We start from the raw sequence: 24,612 nt of genomic DNA, 5'->3' as shown, positions 1-24,612 counted from the left end.
AAATTATCAATTAAAATAACAAAATACTTATGTCTCTTTATTTGATAACATAAAATTACATAGAAATAGAAACGACTGTCGCGCCTGCGCACGTCTTATTTAACGGTTTTATTCCACGGACTTTTTCTTACAGTTTACTATCACATTTTTTTCAGTTCGGTCCCGCAGCAAAACCCCTATCTCCTCCAAGCCTGCCGTAAGGAACTTCGTTCCAAAAAAAGAAAAAACGTGTAGATTATCTTCAAATGGAAGATTTATATGACGACAGATAGATGACAGCTGATACAAATTGTGTTCCGTTCCTTTAATTGTTCCTGTACACTTCAGTTTATGTTGTGTTCAACGACGTTTTAGTTAAACACAAGCTAAATACTGTTTTGTAAAAGAAAAAGAAAGAGTGTGTGTACTTATGTACACGCGTTAGAAGATATACTTTGGCGTATGGAAAAATAAATCAAATTTTAACACTCAGCATTTAAGGTGAATTTTTGAAGTATAGAAAATTAATTACTTTTTTTAATTTATACATACAATTTGTTAATATACCAGAAATAAAACAAAACGAAAAAAAAAATTTTTAGATAATGTAATAATTTTTAATTAACGATGTAAATAAATTATACATAACGACAATTAACCTCAAATCTATAAATGCACTCAAAACAGTTTATTCTAAGATATACTAATAAATTATTAGTAAATACTATCACCGTCGTATGTGAAATTGATTTAATAAAAACACCAAAATAATATTTATTTATTCACACTGTTTAATTGTAGTGTTACGAAACACGTGTTCTAAATATAAAAATACTAGAATATACAACTTGAACATAGTTATCGATTTTCATGCCACCTAGAACTAACTTCACGATGTAGAATTCAGGTGTCGGTGTGCGCGCGCATCGTAAAAATTCACTCTCATCATTTTTCTCCATCGCACCAAAAGAAGTATAACTTCAATAAACTCCATTTTAGACGTTATTGTTATGTCACTGACGTTGTTGTAGTTAAGTGTTTGTCTAACAAAACACGTGTCTAAGCCATGTTTAAATTATTTTTTTGTAATAACACCGCTAGTTTTTGTCACGCTTTGTACCAGCGTACCAATAACGTAGGTATCTACTATTATATATGATACTAGGTGAGACCCTCGACTTCGTACCCTTTGCATTAGGTACCTAGTATACTACATACCCAAATATTAATTTAATAACAGGAGAACATTCACAGAAATTAATAAAAAAAAAATAATCGTATTAAGCCATTTTATTTAATAAACTTAATTCAGAACATACTTATTGCTTCAAACATATAAAATTCATAACTTTCTACATAAAAATAGTTATAAAAACTTTAAATTGAACAAAGTGCCTCACACTATATATTATGAAAACACTCGATTCTGTCGTTTTATTTTAAATGTAAGTCTTAATTATTAAGGGTATAATCTATACTAATATTATAAAGCTGCAGTGTTTGTTTGTTTGTTTGAACGCGCTAATCTCTGGTACTACGATTTGAATGATTCTTTCAGTGTTGGGTAGTCCATTTATCGAGGAAGGCTATAGGTTTTTTTTTTTTTTCAAAATTAGGGATCCGTAATAAAATTGCTATTTTGTAACACAAGGTGTAAAATCGAAAACCTATTTTTGCGTGCGCTGCAAAAACTATTGACAAATGATGTACAGGCTATAATATAGGCAATATTTTATTACTTATAAAACTATCGCGTGAATTATATGGCAAAACAACGTTTGCCGGGTCAGCTAGTATTTAATATTTAGGTACTTACTTAAATATAATTAACGCGTCAATCTTAATAACCACAATGCAATATAATCCGAATGGAGTCCACTACTGCATTTTATATTACACTGCCTTGAAAGCACGGACTAGTAAAACAAGGAGGACTCCGCGCCGTGATATTCGCAAGTGAAGCACCTTTATACTAGTGTGTCTGAGAAAATTTTACACAATTTTTTCTCCCTTAGATAATCATATATCCACAAATACTTTTATATTATTGTTTTTACACTTTTCCACATCGAACAATGGCATTTTTAAAATATTTTATTGCGACGCAAACTGATCTCTCACAGACGATGGAAAATCTCATAATGGCGGCCGATCGGCTTGTATTGGTGTAAGTGTATGTGTGGGGCTATGTATTTACACGTTTACCGGGTTGTTTTGGTGCCTCACTGTTATGTGAGGTGACACGGAGTCCTTATTTTTTACTCGTCCGTGCCTTGAAAGATACAATTTTTTATTATGCTTACACTTAATATAAACTTATATAAAAACCTATACAAAATTCGGTGTACTAAAATAATCTTACTTACTTAATAAAACAACGTGTCAGCATATAATAAACAAAGCCAGAAGCCCATTTAAGCGCCAAATTACGCGCATTTTTTTAAATAAATATGATTTAAGTAATAATAAGATAATAATATTGCTAAACCTGTTCTCATTGGTTAGTTTTATTTATGAACAATGGCCGACGTCAAAATGCTCTTAATTTTTTTTATCCTGCTAAAATATGTTGCCAAAGTTTTTCTGCTGTTTTTGGTTATGTTTGCATTTCAGACCAACAACACGTGTTACTGAATCATTAGTATGGAGGACAGAAGCAAGGAGAATCATCTGTTTATATGAAAAAGTCAAAATGCGTTAAATTAGGGTGGCGCTACAGTCGCAACAGGGTAGATCTTAAAAGAAGCGCCAAACATAAAATTGTACTAATCACTCTAGGTGCACGTTTCACTATAATAATTCTGTAAGGTTATATTTACTACATTATTTTGTGAAACGTAATTTGTTGAAATTCAATAATTTACTTACATTAGTTGACAATGATATTAAAATGTTTACTCGGCATACTTCAGTTCATCTACAATTGCTACATTCATACCATACCCTGTGGCTACACCAGCGCCATTGTGGAAGGTTTTTGAACTATTATTTAAAGCATTAGCTGGACACTTTCAACTTTTCTCTCATATGAGATGATTCTAATCTACCCTCCATAATCTTAAGGTAGGTAAGTGTCGCACATGGATGTGGGTACATGAATATGACTAAGTCAACTGTATATATATTTTTTATGTAAACATACCTATTTCTAAATATTAATACTATAGGTACTACAATATTGGCACATAATTCACTACTTTGGGACTGATCACTATATTTACAAAATCAGCTGAACGTCCAGCTCGTCTCGTCCCTTATTTTCATAAAAAAATAATAAAAAAAAACCATCTTCAACAGCGTGGCGCCATAATGGCGACATTAAATGAACACACGAGTAGAGCTCCTTAACCTAAATCATAAAAAACTAAATTTGAAAATTAAGTAAAATAAATGAAATTTTCAAACAAAGAAATTATACATTTAAAAACAAAAGAAGTACGTATCAGTGCCTACGCTAGTTCTAGGCTACTAGATTACTTACAGGTGTTCCGAAATGATGTTATGGAAAATTTATTTTTTAGGTGATTTTTTTTATCGTTACGGTTAGCTATTTTTTTTTTATAAAAGAAGTAACGAAACGAGCAGGACGTACAGCTAATGGTAATTGATACGCCCTGCCCATTACAATTATAGCGCGGCTCAGGATTCTTGAAAAAACCCAAAAATTCTGAGTGGCACTACAACTGCGCTCGTCACCTCGAGACATAAGATGTTGGGTCTCATTTGCCCAGTAATTTCAGTAGCTACGGCGCCCTTCAGACGGAAACACAATAATGCTTACAAATAACTGCTTCACGGCAGAAATAGGCGCCGTTGTGGTACCCATAATATAGCTGGCATCCTGTGCAAAGGAGCCTCCCACTGGTAATAATCTCTTAATATTGAAACTGTATTCATTTAATATCGCCATCTTAGCAACACGCTGTATAATATTATAATTAAATTGATATTATTATTATTATTATTAGTACACGCATTTCTCGCGGGGTGCTTGCTGCCTTTCGAGCAATATATCAATAAGCTGAGTCCAGTTGAAAATACAGTGTCTTATGTTTGTACCGGGCTCTGGTGATAGCTAAGACTGGATTAAATTACATTACAAAAATGCAAAGCACATGCTATCAAAGAAAAATTGTATTATAATAAATCCAGTATTTTATAATTAATGTGAATATGTGCCTTGACCTCTACTATTTACCACTGGACTGGCGGCTGTCAAAGTGCTTTTGATATTCGCCATTTTGGCGCTGTTGGCCATGTAGCGAGAATCTGCTGAACTAAAACTAGTGATGAAAAACGCAGCTAAACAAACATCAAGAGGAAATCTATTTACTAAAAAAAAATGTCCACTTTATAACGTTGATTCCTGAAGTATAAATAACATAGAACACAACAAATACGAAATTAATTCAAAATGTAAAAATACTCTCGCAGCCATTTGTAATATGCGTCAAAATTAGTTCTCTGGACGCTCGCTAGTGGCGCTTCAAATAGGCACAATAAATTTGCTGTCAATCACATGGAACAGCCTGCCCAGTGGTATTTATACAGGTAAGTGCAATTAATTACTATACATCATCGATAGATACATCATACATTTCGATCGATACTTGATCGATTACATATTACTTGAAAGCATCGATTTAACGATAGTTTATGTGAATAAAGCAGTCACTACGCAATGTATTCGTTGGCAGCAATGTATTACACCACGCAGAATACCTTAAGTCTACTAATATTATGTTTAGGAAGACTCTTTTTGTATACTGAACTCTAAATGAGATTAATTATCTTAAAATCTACCGCTTAACATAAAACTACCCACATATTAATATAATTACCTTAATAGGCTTATTAACAATATGAATTAATAAGGCACGTGGAACGCACTGTCAATACTTTATCTAATAATATTTATCCTCGGGGTGAGATAATACAATTTTTTTTTATATTCATAAGTTTGTGTGATAAAAATAATAATTACTTGAGACATTTTGAGTCTCTGAACTTAATTTGAGTCAATAGGAATATACTATCAAAGATATTTAGCCGGGTCGGATATTAGCCACAACCAACAGACATGCAGACAAGAATAAAAAAAATTGGTATTCTTATAAGTACTGTGTAGATATTCAGATACATATAGTATAAGGCTGTGATTCCTTACATTGTTTCATGTGGAGCAATAAACATTTTTCCCCTTATTCATAATAGTCTGCTAACTTAAAGCATCGCTAATTCACACTCTGTCTTCTTCTATTGACCTAAGTCAGAATGAGAAAAAACACTCCTTAGCGGCTGTTTTAAGTTAGCGGACCATTATGAATAAGGGATTAACCCCCTTATTTTTTTATTATATATTTATACCCCTTCAGTACATTTTGTAAAACTTAAACAAATATTTTCGAAGTATATCCTCTTATTTAGGTACCTACTCTATATATTATTATCTATTATTATATATATTTTAAATTATTTGTATCTATATGTCAAGATCTACAAATTCATACCAAAAGAAAAATAGGCACTTATCGGCTATTATTTAAAATTTATAGGCAAAATTACTAATACTCCTTTTCGAAATTATGCAACTCGAAATTAAGACAATTTCGAAAAGGAGTATTTCAGTTCAAAAAAGGGGGCAGTGACGTATAGGCTTGGTTTGGACTTGGCTCCATCTTAACAACGACCGGCTGAGATAAGTCCGGATGACGTTCCAGTTCGTAGTGCTTCTCGTGTTGGGCATGAACCAACCCACACTTGTCATAATCCTCTGAAGGTGCACCATATCGGGCTTCGTCTGGCATCGCACATGCACCATATTTATCCTCATGTTCGTGACTTCGATACTCCACTTTCTCTTCGTGGATGTGATGCTCCATTTGAGGAGAGTGGGCTGCTATCATAGGATAGTCTCGGATGCCGAGAGGTGGTGGACTCCCTTCTCCGTACTCGTAAGAATGCCGTGGTGCAAACATCTGTCCATCATGGCCATTCAGGACGGTCGTATAAGAATACGGCCCAGGTTGAGCGTTAAATGCAGAATACCCGCCGCTACCGGAGGATAACAAATGATGTGATGATAGTTCATAGGAATGCTGGTACGACCAAGAGTCTGCAGGTGCTGCCATGCCGTTTTGGGGGAAAGCCGGAAGGTTTCCGGGTATTCCAGAAAAACCGCCGCTCAATGTAGTGGAACTCGGGGAGCTAGATCCTATGTATCCAGTTTTCCGAGGAGGTTCTCGTTTGCGCCATTTTGCTCGCCTGTTTTGAAACCATACCTGTAAATAGTTTTTATTTTAATATTTTTTTCTATCACCAAATAAGTAATTATTCCCGCTTGCTGTTAAAAATGTTATTTATGCTTTAAAAGAGGCAATTACTGGAGCAATACAAATACTTACCCCCTTATTCATAATGGTCAGCTAACTTTAAACAGCCGCTTAGGAGTGTTTTTTCTCATTCTGACTTAGGTCAATAGAAGAAGACAGAGTGAGAATAAGCAATGCTTTAAGTTAGCAGACTATTATGAATAAGGGGGTGAGTGTCAGTCGCGATGTGCAATCACTGTTCTTTCCCGGCCTCTACAGTGCTCGATGTTATGTTAGTTGTCGGCTTTTAGGTTTTAGGTATTTCTCAACATACTAAGTTCATCGAGCAGATTGTATACATTCAGTATTTCCAGGTCGGTAAGATCTTTCATTAAGCTTTTTCTCTCCTCTTAAAGACCAGCAACGTTTCAGAAATTAGAAACCTATAAATATAAGCTTAACATTTTTTCATGACAATAAGGGACAAGACGAGCAGGACGTTCAGCTGATGGTAACTGATACGATTACAATGCAGTGCCGCTCAGGGTTCTTGAAAAATCTAAAAATTCTGATTGGCACTACAATTGCGCTCGTCTCCTTGAGACATAAGATGTTGAGTCTCGTTTGCCCAGTAATTACACTATCTACGGCGCCCTTCTGACCGAAACACAATAATGTTTACACATTACTGCTTCAAGGCAGTAATAGGCGCCGTTGTGGTACCCATAATCTAGCCTGCATTCTGTTCAAAGGAGCCACCCACCGGTATTTATTTTTTCTCTGGTGCTATTTTGCTATAAATTTTAATTTACCCACCAATGGAAATGCTGCTTAGTTTGAGAAAACAGTAAGTAATAATTTTAATAAACATAATATTATGATAAATACCTGAACTCGTGATTCCGAAAGGTTTAATTTGAGCGCTAACTCCTCTCGGGCGAATACATCAGGATAGGGCGCCCTTTCAAAAGCCCTTTCGAGCTCTTCCAGTTGGTACGCCGTAAATGTAGTTCTGTAATTAAGGAGATAAAATTTAAACTAAGTAGTTTGTTTTGGTAGATGTTAACTCTGATTTATTATTTCAACTAACTTATTATGATAAATATTCTGGTCTATATTATGGGGAGCTTAAATATGCTTATCATTGTTCAACTTAATTTCAGTTCGCCGGCTTTTATTTAATTAATATATTTAGGTATCCATACTAGTAAAACAGGTTTCATATATGATCTCCGTGATCTTTTAGTGAAGTACCTACATGTCGTTCTCTCTCATTCGTCATCTCTCTCACATCTCGTTCGTCTTACAGCTTTTTCTTAGTTTTTTTTATGGAAAGGAAGCTAACCGGTCATCTATCTCTTGCAAAACCAGAGGATTCACGCATTTTTGGAAGGTATCCATGTTGTATCGTCCCGGAAACACCGCACAAGGACGCTCATTCCACAGCTTTGTAATACGTGGAAGAAAGTTCCTTGAAAACCGTACTGCGGAGGACCGCCACACATCCAGATGGTGGGGATGATATCCTAATTGATGGAATGGATAGAAATGGCGTGCCGTGCGAATGTGGAATTCGGCGGCAGGAAACACGTGCAATAGCTCTTCGGAACACTCCCCATGATAAAAAGTTACAAGTATTCAACTATTTCCAAGTCTCTGTAACTATTTGTAATTTTTTTGTGAATTCAAAATGAACTGGTCACTTTAAAATTCATAAATAAATTATTGTTATCATCCCGTAGTGCATCTATGCACCATCTGACGCGTGCAATATGGCTGCGGGCGCACGCGCAGAAATTGATTGAGCGTGAAACTAAATTCACCCCCGTCGTGCGTGACCACCTCTAATTGCCTGTCAATTGACAATTCAAATGTTATAACAGCTCTCGTGTTTGTAGAAGGTAGTGCTAATAAATTATATGCTTTGGATAGCAATCTAAATATCTCTATTTTTCAACCAATTCAAAAAAGTGGTGCTTTATTCGGTCCAATTCATTTTTTTTTGTCAATTAGATACTTTCCGATATAAAACAACAGAGGTTATATTTTTGTAATAATGGATTTAAAATTAACTTATAATACCACCTACTTACTATATAGTACTTAGTAATAACTTGCTGTTTTTTTTTATGAAACTGTTGTCTATAATAGGAGTTTACACAAGGATGGGGTTTTGATAGTTTTGAATGTGATTTTAATATTTTTAAGAAAGCCAACAGCTAGTTGTACATAAATTAAAATACATACATAATTCATACGAGCTAATAATAGGCTTCCACGTGTACATAGGAACAAGTATAACATTATTAAATCTAACATATTAATTACAAACAAACAACACATGTATAATTAAAAATTATTAAATAAAACAAATAAAAAGATTTCTTCAGTTTAATTTTTAAAGTACTTTATAATAATCGTCATGTTTATTATTGGATATTTTGTAGAGTATCATGGATTGAAAAGTAATAATATTTAATATTGTAGATATTGTGATAAGACGGTATTGATACCCCAGGGATCATACGGGTAATTATTGATAGTTGCTAGAGCTTTCACCAAGTGTAAGGGACCAAGAAAGGTTCATTGATACGTTTCCCCTTCAATGGTGACGTTTAACACGAACTATTCACAATTTTGATCATAATCTATAGAATTGCAATGATGTAGATATTATGTTTTTTGTTAAGTTTATAAAAGTATTTTTTTAAATACTTGTTATGAGGGTAAGTCTGAATTATATTCATTACTAATAGCTGATTCTCGCGACTTCGTCCGCGTAGATAAAGGGTTTTTAAAAATAATAAGCAAGTTTGGAATTCAAGATTATCTCTTGTCAATCATGGCAAACTAAACCTACTGTTGGTTATGGCTCATCGACGTGAATTTCATTTTTTCACAAATCCCGCGGGAACCATGCATTTTTCCAGGATAAAATGGGCCTATGTCCTTTCCAAGCTCTAGTCTATCGCTGTATCAAATTTCATCAAAATCGATTCCGTAGCTCCGGCGTAAAAGCGGAACAAAGAAACTTATATTCACATTTATGAGTAGGGATTTACCTACCTATATTTATAATGCGGCGTGAATTATTATGTTAGTTCTGACATACAATTTCTTTTTCGATTTTAATTGAATAAATAAAAAACGTATAGTGCGTACAAACATCAAAGCCATATGTTCGTTTTTATTCTGAATATCATCGAATTAGTAATGCGTTACTCGATAAGCATCATTCGTTGTAAATATTGCACTGAGGGACGGCTTGGGGCACGGGAGCCACATTACGATACACAAATTATTGAGTTTGTCGGGTCCCGTACCTACCCGAAGTGCGACTAACAGAATCCCCATTAATAAATCTCCGTTGTCCGGCCGTCCGTCCTTCTGTCAGCGGCCTGTGTCTCATAAGTTGCAACAGTTGAAGTGTTGACAGTCGGTATATAATACTCACAGTATTGCCAGAAACAGTTGCCGCGATAATAACAAATAAAGGGTATGTTCCGATATGCACTGCGACCACTGTAAATTGTGACGTCAATTTAGTATACTGTGAAGCCGTTCCTTTATTTACCATTTAGTTACTATTTAAAACGGAATGCAATCTCGTATACTGTCAGCCGCATTTTTTGACGCAGCATTCAAATGAGTGTATTAAAGTTTTCTAGTTCATTAAAAAAAACTGTTGGTGGAGTACTGTCAAATTAAAAATATTTGGGATTAAACTCTAGGTATTGTTTATAAAACGTAAGGCACTCGAGTGGTTTTGACTGATCACGTGATCAAAGTACTGCGAGTACCTTACCACGAAAACGCCAGTGCTCACAGTAGAATATGGCGGCGATTTATGACGTCATATATTTCCCTAGGGTACTGCGGCAGTATACTGCCAGTCCATAACGGAACGAATTTTTCTACAGTGATAGCACTGTGCAGTGCTCGCAGTGCATATCGGAACATACCCATTGATCCACTTGATGATACAATATTGTATAATGTCTTGTACGATGGTACCTACGGAATTATTCGTAAGAGACGGGTACGCAATTGACCGTTTTTGAAGTGGAAACTTCTTTAGCATCGTTTTGATTTCAAACTCTATGAAACGAAAAAGCGCGACAGTAAAATGAGACAGACACATAAATTCATTCGATTTAACGTGGGAGAAAATGAGATAGGAAGCATTATACAATGTTTTGGTACCAGGTGATCATAGTTAAAGAAGAGATTGTCATATGTATGATGCGAGTATACCTTAATATATTCTGACGTCATGCGCACGACGTATTACGAGTACTACATAGACAACGGAGAACAAGAAAATGGTAGCGGTGATAGTAATGTCTTTCATAGCGGTTGAAATCATGTGTCTCTGCCTAGCAACATATACCAGGACTTGATATGTACCTACGTCGTGTTGATACGCCTTGCCTATTATTGTAATGAATAATAAAAATATTATTAGCCGACCGATATGTAAAAAATAATTAAGCGACTTAAAAAAAGTAGGAAGTTCTCAATTCGAATCTTTTTCGAGACGAGCAGGACGTCCAGCCGATGGTAATAGATACGCCCTGCCCATTACAATGCAGTGCCGTTAAAGATTCTTGAAAAACCCAAAAATTTGAGCGGCACTACAATTGCGCTCGTCACCTTGAGACATACGATGTTAAGTCTCATTTGCCCAGTAATTTCACTAGCTACGATGCCTTTCAGATCGAAACACATTAATGCTTACACATTACTGCTTCACGGCAGAAATAGGCGCCGTTGTGTTCGCACTGTTTGAAAAAAAAGTATGATATATTTTATTTTATTTTAATGAATTTACAATTAAAAACCGACTTCAAAAACTGAAAAGTATAAAATAACTTATTAAAGATTTAATTTCATACACCTCTTATGCAAATATTGTGCCTTAGGATTTAAGTCGGTGCCTGCCCGCTTGGGTTAATGGAACATTAATTTATTGTACTTTTTTTATTTATATGAAATCCTTCCCCTAAATATGTGCGTTAACGATGGCTAGTCCATGCGTCAACTCTTGTACAGGTGCTGCTTATGGCGCCAGGTCAACCTGTTATTTTTATGCGATTACTAATTATGACAGTAATCACGACCATCATGTTCACAAAGCATTCTTACACCAACAATGTATTCAATCTCTAAAGGTCATTATTCAATATAAGATAGGCAATTTATATTTATACAGTTTATTTTTTATTACCTTATATGAAATATTTGATGTTATTTCAACACTATTCATAATAATTATTCATAATAATGGTTGCAGCCATTGTAAAATACTCTATTAATTGAAAAGAGTGGCCATTGAGTTACTTGTATGTTCTTCTCACGAGCTCTACTTTTTCCAAACATATGGTAGATTCAGTAATTCAATTACTTGAATATTTTAATGAAGGTTATTGTAACTTAAGCGCTTAATATGTAAGACAAAGCAAACTGAATTTCATAAATAAAGGTACTTTGCTACTAAAATCTTGCAAGAAAATAATAAAGGAATACATTTAAGGAGTTTTTATTTTATTTACTTGTTATACTTATATATTATATTGCTTACCGAGTCTTTTTCTTTTTGATGCCATTATTGTCACTTTTCTTCTTCTCACTCTTCTTGGATGTCGTGGTTGGCGGCGGCTGCGCGTGCGCCACGTGCTGCGGCGCGGCGTTGTCCACTTGCTGAAGAAGTAGCGCTTCTTCTTTCCGCTTAGGCTCCTGTGATTGATACACGGGTACTTCTTCACGGTACTGCAGCTCTCCGCCGGCGCCTACCACTACTTGCACCTGTCTTTCTTTGCCGAACTCATTGAACATGTGTTCCTCGAAGGTTGGCTGCTCCATGGAGGCCGAAGATGGCTCGAAGGTACACTGGTAGCGGGCCGGGGCTCCGGCCGCGTCCCCGCACACGAACATGAAGCCCCCGGCGGCGGGCCCCGCGCCCAGCTCGCTCGACTCCACCGCGGCACCGCTCGCCAGCTGCGGCTCAGCTCCCAGCTCGACCACGGTATCAATCAATTGAAATTCATTTAGCCGTACCCTCGAGTGTTGAGCGCGCCGTACGTATCGTCGTCACCGTCTCGGTTAAATGGCTTTAATCAACTTTAACGAACTAACCGTACTTGCTCTACGGTTGGTCAATTTATATTACCATTATACGAACATAGAAGGAATCCTGGCGCCAATGGCTGCAGCGGCCGAGTGCGGGCGGGTGTCGCTGCGGACGCTATTGTACGTCGTAATGGACTCGCTGAAGGGACACAATAGTGCGTCACTCGTGGGCGCTTACGTCTGTATTGTTCGTGAAGAGGGGAGCCAATGACAGCGTCCGCCGGCCCCTCCCTCGGCCGCTGGCTGTGGACCCTCGCCGCATCACGGCTGATCTGCGCGCCATCGCGACGGTAGCTGTCTTCCAGCATGCGGGATTCCCACAAACATATGAGATATTATTTGTATGATGGTGAAGGGCGCGTCCACCCACATCATTATGCCGAACATACAATGCATTGTAAATCAAAGTTTTTGTGTTTTCACTGACTCGTGGGAAATATACTTTCTCTAAACAACCTCACAAATATACTACACATAAATAAATTTATATTAAAATCCACTATTTCAGTATCAGATATGGGCTATGATATTTAAGATTGCATGCAGCGGAAAGCATTACCTGAAGCGCGCCCAACTTGACCGGCGCAGGCGCACTGAGCCCGCCATCGATGGCATCACGGCTTCATTATCAATTAACAGTTATTGCCGGGGATTATTAATAAAACATTCGCCCTGACTATTGGCACTTAGATTAGCGCCGAGGGAGTAATGGCGCATTTCAACAATTTCGGTTGTTATTTAATTGAAGTCAATTTATATGATCAGACTCTATTTAGGTTGGAGCTGCCACTCGCCAGCGGGATCTCTGCTTCATTGGGCTGATTGGACACTTTCAGACAACACGAATTGCACTCGCTGATGCAGTTCTACTGCATCTGCAATGAGTATTGCTTGCTGTAACTGGGTTACTGTGGCACGGAGTTCACTCGTGCATGTATTAGCTAAAACTTGGACTCAACGTCCCAAATGTGACGAAGACGTAGTGTTTTAATTCGTGCAGTGGATTACTTAATTGTAGTTTATGCAGTGAAATGTGCTTGTGTCTCAGAGAAACCATATTCTTAACACTTATAAGAACTTCAACAGTTTCTATTGGGAGCAGCAACGGAAGACGCCAAGTAACTAATAATGAAAGTAAGTAGGTACATAATACATACATTATAATTTATCCGCTGTTAACTAGCGATTGTAAGTTAAACTAGTTTTAAAAAAATTAAACAGTAACTATTTTTTTGTTAATATACCTCGTTTTGTCATGATGAAAATTATTAAAAAAATGTTTAAAGCCTGCAATAGATTGTTTGTTTTCTTACTGATGCAGTAGGTAATAACTAGTGACGAGAATCCCTTTAATTTGAGATATCCAGTTCTTATCATAGGTCCCTATTGAACTTTTGATTCCTTTCAATTCAAATTCAAATATTTTTATTCAAAATAGGATTTAAAATCACTTATTGAACGTCAAAAACTACCACCCATTCGAAAGAGACTGCCTCAGACCTGAGAAGAATGGGCGCAAGAAACTCAGCGGGCTTTAGAAAAATAAATATGCTTTTCCCTGTAAGTATTATTAAATAGATACTATGCCATGACAAACCTTGTAAAAAAACCAAGTCTTGCAACACAGTTCTTCTACTGTAAATAGTTGTGAGATCCTTGTATAAGACTTGGTATAAGTCTGTCAATTTATTCAGTCCCTACTTAAGGTTTCTTCTGAATTAAGTTATAACGTAATTAACTAACTTAACAACATCTTATAGTGACCATATCAGTATGAAACATCTATTTAACTTTAAATTGACCTGGCCATTATCATGCAAGGGCTAAGTCAATCTATTTATTTAAAACATAAAATATTTTCAATATTGATAAAGTCGCTATAAGATGTTAATAAGTTAGCTAATTACGTTACAACTTATGACAGAAGGACCCTTAATATCAAAATAATAATAAACTTAATTTTCATAATTCAGTGATGGTTAAGTATCAAGGTGTGATTGAGCCTTATTGGTGTGGAGAAGGTGTCAAAACATCGTCACAGGTGTTCCAATCTAGATACGATTCCTGATAACTATCAGCTCTAAACTCTTAACAATACAAGGTTACACAGCCAAGAATGGTTCTTTCAACAAGAAGGTGACGAGCGCAATTGTAGTGACGCTCAGAATTTTTGGGGTTTTTCAAGAATCCTGACCGGCACTTCATTGTAATGGGCAGGCCGTATCAATTACCATCAGCTGAACGTCCTACTCGTCTCGTCCCTTATTTTCATAAAAAAAGGGTTGTGTGGTTTTATGAAACCACGGTAAAACTGAAACTTTTTTTCACATTATAGACATTTAACTAAAAAAATTTAGAATAATATTCCTTTAAGGGTGTAATAATCGCTTTATCAATCATAATTTTATACTTGGAAAATTGGAATGATAATGGGAAATAATAAAAACGAGCACTGGCTTCTGCGAACTATAGGCGCTGCCCGACCGTCACGCGACATGCAACACACAGACGAAAAAGTTTGAGACAATGTAATAAAAGTTTCACTTTAAAAAACTCAGCATCAGGTCATAATACTTGATCCACCCAAGCGTGGTTGGAAACGAACGTTGAGACTTCATCAGAACTGAAGACTAGCTTCGATCTAGTCTCGCAGACCGAGCTTTATCACCCGGCGCCGAGTCTTGCTGGAAGGACCATTCTTGGTTATTGTACTTCTACTGTTCACTACCGTCTCAAGATTGGTATCCTGATACACTTGTGCCGATGATTTTATACAATTTCATAAAAGTATGGCTCAGTCACTTCTTCATAGCTAATCATCACTGAAGTCGAATAGTGCCCACGTTGCACTCTGTCGACTAATTGGGAAGCTTCCTTAGAGCTATGAGCATAAATAAGGTCATTTTGTTTGTTTAAACTTTGCTCAATTGTAAAAAAAATCTCATCCGTCAACAAAATTTTTTGCGTACCGCTTCAGTAGTTGTTTCGATTTTACCACCTTATTCTTTTTTAAATCATCAGTTAAGAAATGACCAGTACGTCTCTTATAGGCTGCAAGTTCCAAGTCATCTTTTAAAATTCGCGACATGGTTCTAAGTGCTATCTTCATCTCCCGAGTTAAAATCTTTTGCTTTCCGTCAGGATTTCTTCTAATCTTTCCCTTACTGCTTTGACCACCTTTTTCGTACGAACACTACGTGGACGGCCAGATCTTTTTCTGTCACAAACAGAGGAGGTCTCATTGTAACTTTTAATAGCCCGGTACGCAAACATTTTTCTAATACGAAGCGTATGGAGGGTTTTAAATAATGCATTTGGTTCCATAGCTACTTTGTGTTATGCAATCACATCGATTCGGTTTTCTTTATCACTCCACTCCATTTTAATATCGCAAAATATTGTATAATGTATTGGCGCCAAAATAAGAAAACTCAATGCACAATCATAAAAAAATGACAGATTCCAAATTCAAATGTACCTAATATTTTGTTTATTTTTAATTGTAACAGTATGTATGGCCAGAGTAAGTAGGACCTACCTATATTCGAATATCGGAGGATTTAAAAAAAGAATATCTGTAAAGTAGATAATATTAACACTATAATTATTATCACTGAAGAAGTATTGTGAGGCAATGATCTGGCCAAGACTTAATTTACTTAATTTTAAATGCATTGTTGTAGCGCACTTTTGTATGGGTGCTTTAAAAAAATACCGATTAAATGCCTAAAATCTGAATAACGCCCACTGAGAAACAAGTTCTTTTTATTTCCCTAAAAAAAATTTGTTTGCGGACGTAAACACACACCCACACTCAAAACCACTGATATGTACCTACACATACGCACTCATACACACACACAGTTACATAGACACACACTTTTTTTTTGTATGGTAAAGAAGGACAACGAGCGTACTGTTCACCTGGTGTTAAGTGATCACCGCCGCCCACATTCTTTTGCAACACCAGAGGAATCACAGGAGCGTTTCCGGCCTTTAAAGAAGGTGTACGCACATTTTTTAAGGTACCCATGTCGCATCGTCCCGGAAACACCGCACAGGGAAGCTCATTCCACAGCTTTATAGTACGTGGAAGAAAGCTCCTTGAAAACCGCACTGTGGAGAACCGCCACACATCCACATGGTGGGGATATCCTAATTTGTGGCGTGTCGTGCGTAGGTGGAATTCGGCGGCAGGAATCAGGTGAAACAGCTCTTCATAACACTCCCCGTGTTAAATGCACAATGAAGCAACGTCTCTACGCAACGCCAAGTGATCCAGCCGCTCACAGAGCACTGGGTTTATTTTAAATTATCAAAATAAATAAATATAATGATAACTTAAGTATGGCTCTAAAACAGTGCTGCATGGAAACATGAATACATGATCCCATGTTGAGCCTTCGCCTTCGCCTTTTGTTTCATCGCTTAGTTATGAATTTCATTTCTGTAATGTTCTGTATGGCAATAAATAATCTATTTATTTTGTACGTAACATTGGTGTCCAGTAACATCTGGTCCTCAGAGTGATTCCTGAAGGAGCAACTGACATATATTAAAAGTATTATTATGTTCTAATATAAGAACAATGGGGTACCTAATGCAAGATAATTAACACTAATCGGTCGTCATGTTACTTCATTCTTCAAATCTATACCCGTTACGAGTACGAGTGAAATATCATGTATTATTAGATCACGGACGAGTAAAAAAAGAAGGACTCCGCGCCGTGATATTAGCAAGTGAAGCACCGTTATGCGTGTGTGCGGTTACGGGGGATAGTGGACTAGTTACACAATTTTTTCTCCCTTAAGTAGGTAATCATATATAGCCAAATATAAATACTTATATAGTATCGTTTTTACACTTATTCACAACGCACGACGGCATTTTTAAAATATTTTATTGAGACGCAAACTGATCTGTCACAGACGATGACAATTCTCATAATGGCCGCGTATCGGCCTGTAGTAGTGTAAGTGTGTGCGTGGGGCTATGTATTTACATGTTAATCGGCTTGTTTTCGTGCTACACTGTTATGTAAGGTGATACGGAGTCCTTATTTTTTTACTAGTCCGTGTATTAGATATGTGTTATGTATTAATCTTGTATATTTAAACTACTTTGAACCAGCTTACTTACGAGATGTTACCCATAGAGGATAATATTCACTTATATACTTAATTTTTTAAGACAATAAGGGACGAGACGAGCAGGACGTTAAGCTGATGGTAATTGATACCACTTGTCCATTACAGTGCAGTGCCGCTCAAGATTCTTGAAAAATCCATAAATTCTTAGCAGCACTACCATAGCGGTCATCATGTTTAATCTCGTTTGCCCAGTTATTTCACAAGCTACCAGTAATGCTTACACATTACTGCTACACGGCAGAATAAGGCGCCGTTGTAGTACCCTTAATCTAGCCGGCATCCTATGCAAAAGAGCCTTCCACTGGTAACTTACATGACATTTATTTATAATCAGCTCCAGGTATATGTGCCATAAAATTGGTATTCGTTTTAAAAAAAATAATTTTAATTATCTTACGTAGAACCTTAACTTTTTTTCTAAAACTCTCTCTAAATCTCTTAAATTCGGTCACACTGAAAGACAAAAATTCAAATAGTGACAGTAACCTCTATTTTGAGCAATGCACGCACACTAAACTAATAAACCTGCCCTGTTTCATCGGTTGTCTAGCAGCAAGAGGCTCTATTCAGACGTATAAATTATCTAAGATATTATGTATCATATGAACCATATTATGCATTATTTCTAGTAATATATTCGGGATAGCAAACACTTCATCTTAATTTTAACAATTTATTGCACGATTCTTATTCAACAAGGTTGCTTAGATGGCAATTATCATAAGCCCTATATACACTGGGCCGCAAAAATTCCGGGTCGCTTATAAAAGTGTGATAGTTTCCTAACTACACAACACAAACTAGTGAAACTGTAATATGTTATAGATGACTGACTTATACATAAAATAAACTACATAACACGTTTGCAAGCTGTATAATTTTATTTAAGTACTAAAAAATACAAAAAAAAACACTTCAAAATTATGACAACAAAAATATACAACACGGTACGGTAATCTGCAAAATGAATGCTTTTCTGTAAGTTTAATATCTTGTATTTCCTCCACGAGCCCGTATCGCTTCATTAAGACGATGTGGCATGCTGTAAATCAAATTTCTAATACGGTTTTGGTCTATGTTTGACCATTCTTCTACTAGCGCCCTTCTTAACTCACGTCGGCTAGCTACAGCTGGAGAGCGTTGTTTAACGCATCTCCCGAGCTCGTCCCATAAATTCTCTATGGGATCTAAGTCTGGGCTGCGAGCTGGCCACTCCATGCGGGTGATACCGACGTCTTGAATATACGCGCTGACTAAATGTGCTGTATGTGGTCGCACATTATCGTCCATAAAAATGGAATTTGCGCCCATATTCACCTAGAATTACCATTTAAAATCTCCTCTACATATCTGGGAGCTGTCAGAGAACTGTTTTCTGTAATTACTAACTTCGTACGATCCTCTGAAGATATCCCAGCCCTAAATATTATTGATCCTCCACCGAATTGCACCTTTTCCTCAAAACATATAACACCCATAGTGTGCGAATAAACAAAATCTTGACTCATCGGAAAACATAACTCTGGGCCAATCTTCATCTGTCCATCGGACGCGTTCTCGAGCAAACCTCAACCTGGCAGCTGGATATTCTCTTAGAAATTTAGGGCCATTCCCGAAGTCGTCGCCGGATCTTGACGGAGCTTACATTGTTGTGGTGAATTTCTTGAAGGCTATTTCGGACCTGAACAGCCGTGGGATGTCGATTTCTTAACATAGTGCTCACGATGAATCGGTCTTCTCGTGTAGTTGTACACCTTGGCCTGTTATTCCCTGGTCTCCTGATGTTCATGCCGGTCTCTTGAGATCGCTGGAGTACTCTTTGGACCGTAGATAAAGATACACCTACTGTTCTTGCAGTACTCCGCTGACTCTTTCCCTCTAGTACCATGTTGATAATTCGTGTACATTCTTCAGTAGATAACGACATGTTATTGCATGGTTGAAGCACAAAATACTGTGACCAGCCAAAAAAACTGTTTATGATGACAGCTCGGTGTGAAACAAAAGCGAGAAAATTATCAATTGTAAAAATTTGAGTTTTGATATTTTTCAAAAATCGGGTTTTCTTTTATTTAAGCTGTAACTTGTTAAAATGCAACCTCTTTTCATATGCATAATAAGCGTCACAAATCTGCCTATAACATATTACTTATACGAGGGATATGTAAATAACTTTGGGAGATATCGCCGTTTTTTCTTTTTTAATGACCCGTTATTTTTGCTGTCCAGTGTATATAAGTATATTAAATAAAAATTATATTTATATTTATATAAGTTTATTTTTTATGCCTCCGTGTAATATTTATAATATATTATGTGAATAAAGGAAAAAAATTAGGGAAACGGTTGACCCTGCCATCCCTGCAACTTCCTACCTTCGTAAACCTACCTTGTACGCTTCAAATTGTACTTATGACGATTTTGAGCTCTTCCACCTCAAAAATATAATTGGTCTTATTTTAAGCTCTACGAGCTCATGGACTTAGCTGTTCTATGTCTGATAAAATTTAAATAAAACCCTATTTTATAAATTACTAAACAGCAATTACTTTTGAATGAATAAACCGACATTACGCAGTTTTCAGTCGATCGGTAAAGCCGTTTAAAAACTATTCCAAAAACACCAGATTTAGAATTTTTTTTGAGGTTTCTCAAAATCTTCCGGTCCAAATTGTATTAATAATCTCAGTTAGGTCAAGCCTTAAAACGTCGATATCTGATGAAAACTCGATTTTTGTAAATCGTGGTAAAATCAATAATTTCCCAACGGTTGAAAATATTCAATTTTCTCATCATTTTAACTTAAAAGTTATTTGTAAAAACACTTATGTAACAGTTTTCAAAATTGCATATTTTGCGAATTAATTTACAGCTTTTATTTCATTTAGTGATATTTAACAAAGGTTTATGTAAAAGTTTTAATAAAACACTATTTTTTTCAGTTTTCAAACGGCAATAACGTTTAAATGAATGAACCGATTTTAACGCGGTTGGCGGCATTAGTTTCAATTGATCGAACTCAGAATGTCGAAGTAATTCCGTTAAACCATTTTTCGGTCTTCTTTCGACAACGATTACTCACGATTAAATCAACCGATTTTGACCGGCTTTTGACGGGATTTTTTTGTGCTTAGAGATGATAAGTTTTTGGAATCGATCGGAAAAAACACATATGAAATTTTTTTTCAAAGTTTTTAGCGCCAATCACACACACACACACACACAGATAGAGACGTACGGATACCATCGCGGGAATAGTCAGGGAAGCTTCCTAGGACCTTAAAACGTCGAGATCTGATGAAGACTCGATTTTCGAAAAAAATTAGAACTAATAACTTTTCGAATTTAAAGTAAGAAAGTAAAGAAAAGTTAGTAAAAAAGAAAGTAAACGAAAGTTAAAATTTATTATTATTGTTTATGGATGACACTTCTTTCATGTTTAAAGTGGAAAGAAACCACGCTATGTTTGACTTTGTTACTGAGCAGCCACAATTTGAGCCTAGCGCTGCCACCGTTGTCCAATGTACAAATCATAAAATGTATAGGAAACGTCGCGAACCTTATCATGGTAAAGTTTGCAGCAAAGTTCAGCATTTGCCACTAAAACCTCATAGTCCATCCACTGATAAGGCTAATGCAGCGGTATCGCAACCTGCAGAACATGACTTGAATGTTCCAGCGGCTTCCTGCAACGACCCTGATAATGGCCAGTGGATAGAAGATGCAGTACTGCGGGTCCATAAATACATACATTTGTGGAATATGGAGTCGCCTGTTGAAGATGTAAGAGAGTATCTTCGTCAGCTTTGCCCAGCTTATCGCTAAATATTATCTTTTATGTGATGTAAAATAAAATCTAAAATAGACACACTCATTCGGTAGTAATTATAAAAATTCCTGTTGTATTGACGTAACACTGCGTGGTGATTATAAAAAGCTCCTTTTAAACGTCGGTCCACCAAGAGAGGGTGCACCCCGAATTCCTTACTTCTACTGCTTCTTCGTACGTACAATAGCATTGCCAGAAGTTGAAGCCGATTGAAAGGATTCAGGATCAACGACGTGAATGCTCTGGTGGGGCTCCGCTTAAAATGCCGTACGCCAAAAAGTGGCCCCTGAATTGCTTGGAATTGAATCAGAGATCGGACTAGTGCGTAAGCAACATCCGAATTCGGTCCGAGATTTCTAGACCTGTATTTTCACGGCTACGGATCGAACTCTCATCGGATGTAGAGCGAAAGCGCTCTCACATCGGCAAAAGCTATCAGAAAGCTTTAAATTGATTAACAGACTGTATCATAACCAGCCATGTATCACAGCCAATATTTTAGTAAAACTCTGTTTTGTAAGTCAGCAACATCAAATTCAAATATTTTTATTCAAAATAGGATTTATAATCACTTATTGAACGTCAAAATCTACCACCCATTCAAAAGAGACTGCCTCAGACCTGAGAAGAATGGGCGCAAGAAACTCAGCGGGCAACAATGTAATATCGTACAATAAACAATAATAATTAAAGAGCCTGAGGGTGTTCGCTTTAATCCCAGTCCGTGGTGTCATTAAGAAAATCGTTTATGCTATAATAACCTTTCCCACACAAACGTTTTTTAACAATTCTTTTAAATTTCGTAACACATTTGTTTTGTACATTTTCTGGGATCATATTGTAGAAGCATATACATCGCCCAACAAAAGACTTACTAACTCGACCCAACCGAGTAGTAGGCATAACAAGTTTATGTTTGTTCATCGAAAATAATAATAAAATTTCATTCGTACCGAGCATTTCTTTTAATAAAAAAAGGATTCCTTTTGTTTGTTTTAAGTTTATTTTATACAAATGTTTAGATCTTTGATTTATCCATTGAGGCAGTACGAAGCCTGCCGGGTCAGCTAGTTTGAATAAAAATATTTGAATTTGGTGGGGCGTTATCGTTTCTTACAACAAATACTTATTACAAGTTTTTCAAATGTTATGCAATAATATAGGGCTTCATAATTTGAACACAATCTACAGTTTTGTATAAATTTGTTAATTTTAAACTACCCGCACCTAAAGTGTCGCTAATCGTATGACGAGGAGTACTATCCTTACGTGATACATTAACTACTACGAAAGGATAGGGTAAATCAGTTTAATAACAGCCACTTGTTAGCTATAATATTTTTTTTTATTTATTTATTACACTTTTTTGACACCACCTTTAACAAAATATAACTTAACTACTAACATTCATAATTACATGATATGGTGCAAATGGCGGCCTTATCACTATATAGTGATCTCTTCCAGGCATACACTAGTGGACCCAACAGACGTTGTCCTGTACACACGTCTTAAATTTGAAAAATCGGTCCAGCCGTTAGGTGGAGTTCACTAACATACACATGAGCAGGAGAATTATATTATATGGACGGAATTGAGAATCTAAACCAATCTCAAATTCACTGAAACAAACAAAAAAAATCATCAAAATCGGTCCAGCCGTTTAGGAGGTAGTTTAATTGTGAATCTAAACCATTCTCGAATCCACCTGAAGACACACACCAATCTCGAATTCACTGGAACACACAAAAATATCATCAAAATCGGTCACACAAGAATTATATATATAAAGACAATATAAGATAAAGTTATAAGAAAGTAAAATAATACGTAATTAAAAAGTTGAAACAATAATTAACATTTCTGAATTGTTGAATTAAGTTGATGGATACAATACGTACAGATAGATTCTATGAAATAGAGGACAGATAAAGTTTTGATAATAACAGTAATAATCAAAGTTAACTTTGTATAATAATAAGTTATAATATGTTTAGTTAAATTGTAGGTATTGATTAAGAAACTGTTTAATGGTTGTTTCTTATTGTAATCAAGATTATTATTGAAGTGAAAACTTTTCTTGAGATAGGTATAAAATGTTAAACTCGCGTCAGGACACGTGACCTGAACGAAAATTATTGAGACAGTCGTTGAAATTATGGATGAAAGTTGATTTTTCTGAGAGATAAAATCATTGCAATAATTCTGAAGTTTTTTTTTTGTAATATAAATTGTCATCTTTGTGTACAATAGTTTTTTTTTATGATAATGAGGGACGAGACGAGCAGGACGTTCAGCTGATGGTAATTGATACGCCCTGCCCATTAAAATGCAGTGCCGCTCAGGATTCTTGAAAAACTCAAAAATTCTGAGCGGCACCACAATTGCGCTCGTCACCTTGAGACATAAGATGATAAGTCTCATTTGCCCAGTAATTCCACTAGCTACGGCGCCCTTCAGACCGAAACAGACAGTAATGCTTACACATTACTGCTTCACGGCAGAAATAGGCGCCGTTGTGGTACCCATAATCTAGCCGGCATCCTGTGCAAAGGAGCCTCCCACTGGTCCCAATAGTGCAATAAATGAACATTATTTAACCACATAAAATAAATAAAGCAAAATATTCAAAAATACACAACGTTAATGTTCAAGTTTTCACTTCTGCCGGCACTCCCGCAGTGCAACCCGTTATTAGGGTTCCGTAGCCAAATGGCAAAAAATGGAACCTTTATAGATTCGTCATGTCTGTCTGTCTGTCCGTGTATGTCACAGCCACTTTTTTCTATATCAGAAACTCAAATTTTTTTTTTCATCGGCAAATACGTGAAAAGGTCTTCAAAAATGAGGTATCTACTAATAAACTCTCATAGAGCTCATTTGCACTCTATGATTTTTTGCCTTTTCCATTTAAATAATTTAATATAATTTTCCTTTCTATATAACTTTTATATTATGTTACTTGCTGCTACAGAACTCTTCATGGGCGAGTCCGACTCGCACTTGGCCGCTTTATTATTTTTTTATTATTAATCAAACGGTGACTTGTCCTCTCAAAGATAAGCATTACCTGAATTGACTTCGAATACGTTGTTGTACTTTTTGTTTTTTCAAATCACATGATGTAAGTAGTAAAACATAAAGTGACCTCGGAATAGTTTTAACCTAAACGTTCGGTCAATATTACACGTGGGAGGCTCTTTTTCACAGG

General features: G+C 36.2%; 1 protein-coding gene and 1 long non-coding RNA gene across 2 annotated transcripts in view; one reads left to right on the top strand and one right to left on the bottom strand.

Annotated features, from left to right (window-relative positions):
- Positions 1–1,253: 1,253 nt before the first annotated feature.
- On the bottom strand, positions 1,254–12,855 carry LOC126971425 (homeobox protein OTX1 B-like). The gene is made up of 3 exons (XM_050817743.1): positions 11,872–12,855; positions 7,179–7,302; positions 1,254–6,260 (listed from the first exon to the last, which is right to left on the bottom strand). The coding sequence occupies exons 1-3, from the start codon at positions 12,222–12,224 to the stop codon at positions 5,604–5,606; spliced, it is 1,134 nt and encodes a 377-aa protein (XP_050673700.1). The 5' UTR covers positions 12,225–12,855; the 3' UTR covers positions 1,254–5,603.
- A 137-nt stretch (positions 12,856–12,992) lies between these two features.
- LOC126971491 (uncharacterized) overlaps positions 12,993–24,612 on the top strand; it is a 31,460-nt gene continuing 19,840 nt past the window's right edge. The window contains exon 1 of the long non-coding RNA XR_007730911.1: positions 12,993–13,553. This is a non-coding gene — a long non-coding RNA (uncharacterized LOC126971491). The remainder of the gene's footprint in view (positions 13,554–24,612) is intronic.

The sequence above is a fragment of the Leptidea sinapis genome, chromosome 23, assembly GCF_905404315.1.
Source record: "Leptidea sinapis chromosome 23, ilLepSina1.1, whole genome shotgun sequence".
NCBI classification, from domain to species: Eukaryota; Metazoa; Arthropoda; class Insecta; order Lepidoptera; family Pieridae; genus Leptidea; species Leptidea sinapis.
This window is presented reverse-complemented; position numbering and strand designations above follow the sequence as displayed.